At 41.2% G+C, this 11,285-nt stretch overlaps 1 protein-coding gene across 1 annotated transcript in view; it reads left to right on the top strand.

Moving 5' to 3' along the window:
• The first annotated feature begins 2,771 nt into the window (after positions 1 to 2,771).
• The window catches only part of col15a1b (collagen, type XV, alpha 1b), a 35,353-nt gene continuing 26,839 nt past the window's right edge, over positions 2,772 to 11,285 (top strand). Inside the window, exons 1-2 of the mRNA XM_026375514.1 lie at positions 2,772 to 2,883; positions 3,107 to 3,171. Of these exons, the coding sequence (XP_026231299.1) occupies positions 2,873 to 2,883; positions 3,107 to 3,171 (76 nt within the window). The 5' untranslated portion in view covers positions 2,772 to 2,872. The remainder of the gene's footprint in view (positions 2,884 to 3,106; positions 3,172 to 11,285) is intronic.

The raw sequence follows: 11,285 nt of genomic DNA, 5'->3' as shown, positions 1-11,285 counted from the left end.
TTATAAATGGACAAAGTGAAGTTCTACTTCCATGGAGGTGCTGGAAGAGCCAGATAACAAGATAATATCAAAATAAGAGTTTCTCCAGAGTCAGAAGTGCTTATTGAAACCACCACACATCTCAAAACATACATTTATACACATTGTGATAAATAGCAGGAAACGCCAAAGCAGGAAGTCGGTATACAAAGGAAATGAAGCAGCATAAGAGTTTGTTAAGGCAAATGTAGAGAACTGCAAATTGTTGTTATGTGAACTCTAATTACGCTTCCTGTTCTTTTCACTTTGTAATGAGGGTCTGTCTCGTCAATCAGAATCAGTAGGTTAGGTCTGAGAGAATTCATTCTTCAATTTATGTAACCACCTCTTTAAGTTTGTCATTGTATCATTCTCATATTGTAACATATACCCAGATGGTGATCAGACGTAATCCGTTCCTGTATGACCCAGATGGCAGCCGCGTGGCATTGTTGTCATCTCTTACATAACAGACCCAGTGTCACTTTCCAAAACTCAATTTAATCCTAAAATCATCATTGTCTCTCGGCTCACAAAAGAACAAAGCCAATCTTGGAGCTGCAATAAGGAGCTGTTGGGAAACTTGGCCCAGGATAAATGGCTTCCTGTTTGTCCCGCAGAGTGGTTAGCTGGGTCAGCACACAGAGAACAACAAGTTAGCCAGTCTGATGCTCTGATCACTGTCTGAACTTCAACTCTGCTCTCTGTAATCCTTACTCTTTGTTCAGTTTAAAGCACAGGCTTTCTTTTGCTAAGATTAATTTAACACTTTACTGTTTTCTCAATGACAGTCTTGTCTTCTGGCCTGAATCCACATTAAAAAACAAAATAACCAGTGTCACCATATAAAAGAAATCACAGTACTCATGAAAAACAATGATGGGTTCACAGGGACTACATTTTTCTAAATACAGGCAATGTTATAGGGTCCACAGTGATTGTTCCAACTAAGTCTGCCAGAAACCTGGGGGTGATCATTGATGATCGACTGAGTTTTACGGACCACATCTCCTCTGTTTCGAAGTCATGCAGATTTGCCCTTTTCAGCATTCAAAAGATTAAACCCTACCTTTTGGACTATAGAACACAACACATTGTGCAGGCTCTGGTCACATCTCGGCTTAACTACTGCAGTGTTTTACTGACGGGGTTATCAGCTGCGCCATCAAACCCCTCCAGATCATCCAAAATGCAGCAGCAAGTCTCATTTTTGATCAGCCGAAAAGGACACATTTTACACCACTGTTCAGATCTCTGCACTGGCTTCCTGTAGCTGTCGCATCAAGTTCAAAGCCCTGACCGTTGCCTTCAAAGTGGTCAACTCAAAAGCACCGCCCTACCTGACCTCCCTCATCGTGGTCTACGGTCCCTCTCGCTCAATGTGCTCAGCAAGCGCTCCTCTTCTCCTTGCCTGAGATATTTGCTTTGTACCTCACTTTGCTTTGAATAAAAGCATCTGCCAAATGACTAAATATAAATGTAAATAAAATATATTTCAGCTGTGAAATTGTTTAGATCACTTGGTTATTGGTTATTACTTCCCTGTTTGTTTACCTAATACCCCTGCCCTACCCACTGCTAATTACCTAGATCAGGTTTATTCAAACAATCAGAAGCTAGAAGGTAACATGTTAGATGAGGGTTGCAGGGTATGTAAAGAAATGATCTGAGACTTAAATTTAGGTGAAGAGCTATTGAGGGAAAACACACATGGTATAGGGAGGGAATGCAGTCTGCAAAGTCAGAGGAAAGGAAGATACCTTTCTTACTTTCCATACCACTATCATTCCAGCTTCTGCTGATAGTGGGGTGTTAACATCACAACATGGATCACTTCACTGAGCCTCCCTGGGACCTTGTTGACCCCTAAAGCTTTGTCTCTGTTTACTGTGAATGTGAACAATTTCTTCTTGGTCTTTGTTGTTTGTTGTAGTGTCTCTCTACAGCTTTTGGGATCAGTATGTTCAGTCTGGCAGTGGACCTGTCAAGATTTGACCGTTTGATAGTCAAAGTATTTCTTTCTGTGACTGACACAGACACTGAAAACACAGAAGGACCTGAAGGATGTTATTCAGCTCCAGCCATTATTGCCCATATGTTTCCATGTCTTTAAATAATGTAGTCGAAGTTGTAGTGAAACAGCAGTTAGGGCATCTTTCTTCTTTTATGGTACAAATGGAGTGATTTAATTAAATGAAACTCTTCAGGTTTGCCTGGATTATAAAAAGTGGCCATGGAAAATGGATAATAATATGATAATGATAATAATGGACACAAAGGGGGGGCTGATAAATAAATACGATATAGCACCCTGTTAGGACTTGAATTATATTTATTTTACCTTTGATTGTGCTCACATACAAAAAACGTGCTTGTCCCAGCCATGCAATTGGCTACTAGGCTTTGATTCATTTATCATTTCATTCATTAGTTTTTGGAATCCCCCGACTGTAAGTAAACTACTAGTTTACTATAGTTCCGCTACAACATATTTGAGGTAGATGGACAGATTTAAAGATGGATTTAACTTCATATTATCCTTAATGGAGGTAAATTGACTCATGCAGCAGCAGGATGGGAGAGAGGGTCCACTGAGTGAGTGAGGGGGGAGGTTTTTTTTTTTTTTTTTTTCCTCCAAGAGAGTCAGATTTCTCTGTTGGCCATTCGTAGAGACACTCACTACAAACTGAGAGTGCCTTTGTACTGAGAGAGAGAGAGAGAGAGAGAGAGAAGGAGCACCAGTGTGACTTCAGGTCTTCACAGTGAGGCACGGAGACCACGGAGTTTGCCGTTTTCATCACTCGTGCATTTCGGGCATTTCAAAACCTGGACTTTTATTCACTGAATTGCTAAAATGTTTCAAAGGTAAGGCCATTTCAAATCCTATTTCCAGGTTTCTTGCATGTAAAGAAATTGAATTGACTTTTATTAACATTCATACCTTGACAAAACCCTTCAGTTCCACCTCGGGGTTCACCTGCGTAGACACTCCTCATCTTCTTCTTCCTCCCTTTTTATGCACAGGCATTAATATTAACAGCAGTAGGATCTTTAAATGCAGCTTGTGTTGACTTGTGTGTCTCCCCAGGTGGTGTCTTGTCCTGCATCTCGTTCTGCTGCGCTGGCTGGCTGCTGCCCATCAGGTTACAGAAGGTAAGATTCATGCTCTGTCTCAACTATAAAGAAATAAACACATGCGATTGATCCTTAAGTTGAGGAGATGTGGAAAAAAAACGAAAGAGGATTTATTCAAATATAGTCCAATTTAGCTCCTCTATGTGTTGGTGCTATGGGCCTAATTTAAACTTTGATTCCAACTAGAAAGCTATATGAAATCCCCTTTTCGAATCTAATAATGTAGTTATATTTTCTCATTATTATTTTACTCTATTACTTTAGCGCTATATGGAGGTACTGAATGCAGCTGTGTAGCATCTTTTATTAGATACCTGGTGCCTCTTAAATACTCCCTCTCTTCCATATGCTACACTTCAGTGGCTGGTTATACATTTCTTTAATTATTCTTTTCTCTCTCACAAACCTACTACGAGACACATGATAAGGATCAGCCTGCCCCCCCCTGCCATTTCCATTTTCACACATCTGTCTGCTGTTGTGGGTTTTTATGTAGCTCCCTCCCTGCTGTGAGACTCTTCTTATACAGCACTGTAGGGGAAAGAGTTTGTTTAGCAACACACCAAAGCTTCCTCTGCCCTCTTTGTGTGTGTGTGTGTGTGTGTGTGTGTGTGTGTGTGTGTGTGTATCTGTGTACAATGAAGTAGCTGGAAGTGGCAGACAAGTCAAACACTGCACCAGGGTGAGAAACTAAGCGTTTAGTTTGTATGGTAATGCCCCGAGGGGTTTCCTCGGCAGTGCACACGCTGTTCGTTTGAGAAAATCAGACACACAACACTGAAAGGATGGCTGGAGGGGGTGGTGTTAGTGGAGCTTTGAAGTTGGATGCTGGGGACACTCTTGATTCTGTGCCAGTTTAATGTCAGCATGTGTAGTTGCTTGAATGGGTGATTTTAGACAATAGAAGCATTGGAATCATTCGTGTTTGGTTGTGGCTGAGCCTGAGGCCTGTGACTTAAAAATCCCCAAACCAGTTCGGAGTACCTGAATGAGCTGTTTATCATTGACAGTGTATCTTTGAGCCCATAACCTTCGCTTTCAGTGTGTTTACGTGCACTCAAGTAACCAGGTTACAGTGGACTTTCTCAAGTAAGCTGATTACTTAAGTGTCATGTAAACAGGAAACCTGGTTACCCTAATCAGGGTAGGGGATTAGAGAAACCTGATTTCCAAAGGTAGAGTAATCAGACTTCTCCTGGAGAAGTCAGATTATTCTTACATGTAAACACTTAACCGGGCTTTCTGCAAGAGCACGTGTGCATAACAAAGGCTGCAGACACTCACCACTCTACTACTATCAGCTGAGAAGTGCAGCTGGATGAAAGGAGAGATCATTACATCGATTAATGATATCTAACCTTTAAAACAAATCTGCCCAAAATTGATGAATTAAAAATAAAACCAAGACAAACTTCCCCATAGACATCTAAGCCACTCCACCGTGTATTTCTTTAATTCAGACAATTTGAGCTGTTAAAAATTGTGAACCATGCTTTTAATGTCAGCCCTTCCAAAATCAGATCGCTAATCAACCAGGTTACATAAGTATTTTTCACCTTATATTCTCCATTCACTATAATACTGTAATTTTGTCAGTGGTGACCAAAAGGTCTGAGAATCGGCCACTTGTCTTGTTCTTGTTGTTGTTGTTGTTCTTTCATCAACATCACTGGGGCCCCATGTGCCCTGAACAAGGCCTTTAACCCCAGGTACGTCAGTTGAGCTGTTCAGTAGCTGCTGGTCAGACTGTGGTGTAGATGTGTGCAACTGTGGTTAATCAGTGAAATGAACGTGAACAAATCATCGTTAAAAGCTGCTTTGTTAATATTTAGACATTTTAGAATGGACTGAGAGCAGGCATTTTCTGAAAACACGATCTGACTGATTTATCATCAATTTAGGGTTTTAAATGAATTTTGGCTCAGTTTTGTGAATGCACCATCATTGTCATCATCATTAGTTTCCACACATGCAGCTTAAAACAGGATTTCACATTTCTGTTTCCACACTCCTTAAAACACGTATTCCTGGCTGTGGGAACCTTCACTTTCCATTTACCGTTGGTTGAGTTGCCCTGAAAAGATCCCATGTTTAGCCAATATACATGATTGTAAGCTGAACTCAGTAGGAGTCAGTTTTGGATGACATGTTTGTCTGTACAGTAAAACCATGTCACACTATTGTACTGCTGACAGTTTCCTTGCTGTTGCAAGGATAAAATCCTCAATGGTATCCATACTGCGGCTGCTAAATATTTGCTTTGTAAACTGCCAAATACGTCATATTTTAACTTTCTCATAACCATTGCTACTTGACCTTATTTGGTCTCTGATGTTGGTGGAATAAAACTTCCACCAAGCTTAATTTTAGTGTTTTACAAGTGTAAAAAGCTGGCATGTCATAGAAGTGTATGAAAGAGCCTCTACTTAAATGTCCCGAACGCCCTCAGTGCAGCGGCGTCCTGTCTGGAATGTGCTCATTGAGTGAGACTGACTTTCATTTGAACACAGCTGGGTACAATGGACCAACTGTAAAAGGTGTCTTTGGTGTATGTGTGTAACGGTCAGCTCAGTGGGATTTTAATGGGAAAGAGAAACATTTCTCATTGGAAATTGGAAAATAAGAATGGCTGTTTCTTAAGGGGTTGCTTTACTTTCCATCGAAAGTGGTCTCATATTTTCCATGAGATGACGCTCACTCAGATGACGTAGCTCTCTGCTTTTGGTTTATGTGCAATTCTACAGTTCTCTTTTCACATTTTTACATGCATAGTTATTGTCTGTTGTTATTATTGATAATTGAAAGTTGCTTCACCCAGCACTTATAGTTCCGGTAATTTGGTAATGTTGAAATTCTTTTATTTTGAAAGAAATCCTGCACACATTAGCTTCTTCACACTTGTGTTTTTGTATGTTTTGGTTTCTGTGCCACAGCTGCCTTTTTCTTATTTACCTTTGGGTTAAACATGACAGCTCCAGTGATTTTCCTCCTTTCATTTCCTGTTATACCTTGTGGCAATGTGGATGTGCTGCTGACTGCCCACTCTCTAGTGTCTGTTTTGGTTGTCAGAACCACACATTGTTTACCAGTAGCAGTAGGGTTGGGGTGCAGGGTGAGCGCTCAAAGATCACGACTGTCACTGGGGTTTACATGGAAAGGAAAGAACTGCAATAGTCAGGGATAGACTTTACCTGCATTAGTCAGCACTTTAAAACACATTGTCAGGTATTGGTATTGAACAGCTTCTGTTGCAGGACTACATTAGTAACTAGACTTACGCAGTGATTATACCAACTGAAGCAGGATAAACAAAGAAAAGCTGAAAAAAAGAAATAACCAGATGTCAAATAACACTTGCTGTGTAACTGCAACATCCAGGGTTCAAGTCCAGCTAAGGACCTTGACTGTGTGTCGTACTTCTTTTCTTCTCATGCAGAAATAAGAATAATTAAAAGGTTCTGTCCTGTTGCATAGAATCCCACCAACAACATATTTGACAGTGTGTAAAACTTATGTCACATATAGACCGACAAGAACCAGACTCACTCTAAGCTGTAGTGTCATTTCATATGTGCAGTAGCATTAGATTATCTACGGAGTGCCAAAGAGGACATTATTTGTCTCCATTTCCCTGCTGTTTCATGTTTAATCAAGTTTTATGCTATCAGCCAGCATTTATAAACACCACTGTAAATAGCATGCATCACTTCACATGTGGTCCTGTTCATAGGAACACTATCTTGTACGGTAACTAAATCGCCAGTGTGCATTTGTTTGCACCAGTGAAATTGGGAATGCACACCAGGGTACATGCACATCAATAAACAAATGGCAGCAGAGCTGTCGTAGAGCAGTCTGTGCAGACATACATGCAGTGGCACACGGTGCAAAAATCATAAACGCTGAATGCAGTTTGCAACAGTGTTGTTGTATGAACTGGCTGGTGATGTATAACTGATATAAAATACCAAACTGCAGTAAAAGAATCATGACCTTTTTGGCTTTCCGTAGAACTGTGACCTCTTGGAATTTTGTTAATTATCTGTATAGAAACTAACCCATCTGTGTGAAGCGTGTTCTTTTATTTTTATCAGTAGGGAAATAACCTAAATTGCTTGCTACTGAGAAATAATATGCACATAGCTCTGCAGAGTGCGGTTGTTTCTGTAGGCATGACCAGTGACTTAACTATCTTACCATCTTTTAAGAAAAGCATTCTTACTTTATATAAAACTATTCTTTTGCCTGTTTGTGTGTGTATGTGCATGAAATCTGGAGGAAACTCTCCTGCAGCTTTGAACAATAGTGAATTTTGTGGTGGAGATTCAGTGGGTGGATGTCAATAGATGGTACGCTGCCAGCGGGACCACGGAGTGACTATGAGATAATATTTTCCTGTCACTTTTCTCTGACTGTTGCCTTTCATTCCACAAAGTTCACATCTAAAATGTCTGTCACAGTACAAAATGTCAAAATACAAACAGGAGTGACATCACTGTCCCGCAAGACCTTACTGTTCCTCTGCAGCGCTCACACCACGACGGCGCTGGTGAGACATTCTGCTGGAGAACACCCCATTACTGTGCATCTGCTGTGTTTCATTACCATTCGTATTAGAGGAAGAGATGAGTCGATCTGAGAGGTTGTTTGCTCTGTGAACAACGCTTGCAGCTGAGCAAACAGCCCCCCTCAACGCCCAACTTGCATACATGCATACACTGAGAGTCTCACATTCAAAGCTCCATGCCTTATACATGCATAAGCAGGATGTAAGCGGATGTAAATAGTTTGCCAGCTCATATCTATGATACCACATGTTTAGGGAAACTTTCATGACTGGTGTAATTGGTTTGATATACAGACTGTAGGCTATGTGTTGTTTTGACAAGAAAATAAAGGAAAGTTCTTGAAAACGTTGAACTTCCTGCCACTGAAAGCAGAAGGCTGTGGTATTTATGCATTGTGACATCATGTTGTCCTTCTGTGTCCAGCTGTCCCACTTATCTCAGCACGCACTATAGGGGAAAAAACCCATCACTGAGCGGCACACTCTCTCTGTCTCTGTCTGTGTGACTATGTCTTTCAGAGGGTGAAGTGAGGGTGAGATGAGGGCAGGCGGTGGCGTTGGTGGAGGAATGGGGTAAAAGTCAGGGACACTTTGTGTAATGGAAACTGTCCCTCTGCAGATGTCCACCTCTGACCCCCTAACAGATCCTAACAACACCTTCTTTTATCTGAATTATATGTTTTAGGCCTTAGAGCATAGCACTAAGTGTGTATGTCACGTGTCAAGTTCATCAGTAGTGGTCACTGAGACTGTTAAATGAATCAGCGCACGTGTTGCACTAACATTAAGGTATGTAATTAAATTACACCACATGCAGGTTCTGTGGTCCTATCCAGGACACAATGAGTGATACCCGGTCTTAATGTCATTGCCATTACTAAGCTGAGCTAGTTAATTCAGTTAATTCACTAAGTTGAAACCAACTGGCCAGCTTCATGATGGTCAGCTCATGCTTAATGTAACATGACCACACAGGACTTAATGGCAGCACCAAAGTAGGTTTCATGACTTTGATTACACACACCTAGGTAAAATATGGAGGATCTGGACTCCAGATCTCAATTATCTCAATGGCACAAAAAGCCCTGAGAACTGTAATATTAACTCTGCGGGTACAGAGAAAAAATAAAATATATGATTCTTGCTAAAGAATCCACCCTCAGTTCCCGATTCTGTCTAGTCCACTGTTGATCTGAAGCTCTCTAATGTGTCGTTTTAGTGTAACGTTCCTCTTTCCCAAGTTTCTGAATAACACAGCCTGCTGCACACGGTGCTACGCTAAGAAGTCAGTGAATACCACGTCAAAGTTTTGTTCAGTAGCGTCAGTGTCTTTGGCTAAACCCCCTGTCTCTGTGTGTTTGGGTCCGCGTGGGCAGGTCAGCTCTTTGGGTTAATCCTGCCCTAAGGTTTAAACTCTCCTCCTGATAATCTAACCGAGTACCGGCTCCCAGTTTTATCCTGTTTTCTTTTCTCCCCCTATTATCTGTTCTCAGATCTTTTCTTGTCTTCTGATCTAAAGATGCTCTCTGGCTGTTTGCCCCCTCCTTTTCCCACACAAGGAGTTGTGTTAAATAAGCACTGCCATGATTGCTCACACCTCTACCAACTATTACACCACTTTAAATGTTATTGGCCCAACATGTTTCAATTGAACTAAAGGATGCAAGATATTCCCTTCACACACACTTTACTCACACACACACACACACACACACACGCACAAACAGTCCCTTAGCCTGCAGGTAGTTCCTTTAACTTCAATGAGGTTAGAGGTGGAGCTGGAGGTTCAAAGGCTGTGACCTAGCAGCACTGGGTATGTCTGCACGTGCAGACTTCTAAAACATCCTCTCTGACTCTCCAGGCTTTCTTTGTCTTCCACCTGTCGTCTCCGAAGACAGGAGATTTGATCAGACACACAGATCCAGTCCATTTCTCACTGTCACCGCTCAAGCGGGGCCACAGCTAGAAAGTGATGCTGCCCCTCAGTGATGTGGTTGGAAATTGCAAGTAGGACACAGCGAGGTCTCTAGTTCATGTGTCATACCGTATATGAAATGCTACAATCAAGGTCAACTCTGCTGCTTCATCACTTTACTGAATCCTGATCCTGTCTTTGGCCTGTGCACTGCCTTTACAACTCATGTTATTGCTGTATATCAGTGGCTGAGTTTGACTAAATGTGGAGAGTGACTCACTGCTCCACAACATGTGACTTGCGACTGTACAGCCTTTCTTTGGCCATCATGTCTAAAAAAGAGCTTCTAAATGGAGTCTAACATTTCCTGACTGAACCAGGCCTAGAAATATGAAATGAAAGCACATCGTAGGAGGAGCGGAAGATGGGATGGAAGGGAAGGGAAGGCAAGGGAGCGGGGGGGAGGTGCATGAGAAAAACAGCAACACAGGCTTCATTGACTACTTGCCGAGTGGCTACAGTGACCATGTGTGTGGGTGTCTAAAAATGTGTAGGTGAGGTAAACTGTTAACCTGAGAACAGGTCCTCTCTGTTGACCTTTGCAGCAGGCCCAGTCAGTGTTTTGCTTCAGGGTTGGTTGAGAGGGTGTGTCAATCAAATGTACTGGGGCAGAGTTAAACATACAATCACACACAAACTCTCTCTCTCTTTGTGTGACTCTTTTCCCATAAACGTCTGAAGATAAGTGTTCAGAGTTTAATGTTCTCATGAGCTTAATATGCAAATTAGAAAGTTAGAAAAATTGTTTATTTACTTTACTTACATATGAAAAAGAAGAATATTGTTAGCATCAGCAGTGTCCAATAAATGAGTTTGTGTGTGGTTCTGGCACAAAAACACTGACCAGTGAGCCAAAACGGCTTTCGCTCTAATTGGCAGAGTGGGCCAACTAGTACACTGAGAAGCATAAAACCAAGAATACACGGACACACACACAGGAAGGCTTTGATCAGCTTTCAATAGTTAGCAGTTTGAGTCAGTAGCATTTTGTTACAGAAATCCAGGTCTTTATTTGTTTTACTGTGGATGTGCCCTTTAATTTGTCACCAATGCCTTGTATGGGTAACATCATGTAGATATTATGTACCAGCCATAACTACCACATGAGCTGAAGTACACCATCATTAACCATCATGTGATGTTCTCAATCAAATAGACTGTATAGTATTACAAATTATACTTTACTATGACACTGAGATAGTTAAATTCAAGGATCAGTTCAGGCTGATGTCATCTAACATAAACATGTAAAGTTAATAACTAAAAGTAGACTTGATGATGCAGGTCTTGTGTATTTTGATTTGATGACTTGACTGTGTCTGGCCACTAGGTGGTGCCATAGGCTGGTATAGCGATAATTCAGCTTGTAGTTTTGGATCTACTTAGTTTATTGAACACAGATATTTGGTATTTTCTTTTATATTGGACTTAACAAGAAAATACAATTTGGTAAAGCGACAAAAAGTATTATTAAAGACATTAGTCAACTCCATCTGAATTCCAAATGTTTGGCAGATAATGCCAGTGGTCCTTATGGAATTACAGTACTCCTTCCCTGTGGCTGCCGCTCCCACTTAAATGATTATTTGT

The sequence above is a fragment of the Anabas testudineus genome, chromosome 17 (genome assembly GCF_900324465.2).
Source record: "Anabas testudineus chromosome 17, fAnaTes1.2, whole genome shotgun sequence".
Lineage (NCBI taxonomy): Eukaryota > Metazoa > Chordata > Actinopteri > Anabantiformes > Anabantidae > Anabas > Anabas testudineus.
The sequence above is the reverse complement of the archived record's forward strand: the minus strand, read 5'-3'. Positions and strand labels throughout refer to the sequence as shown.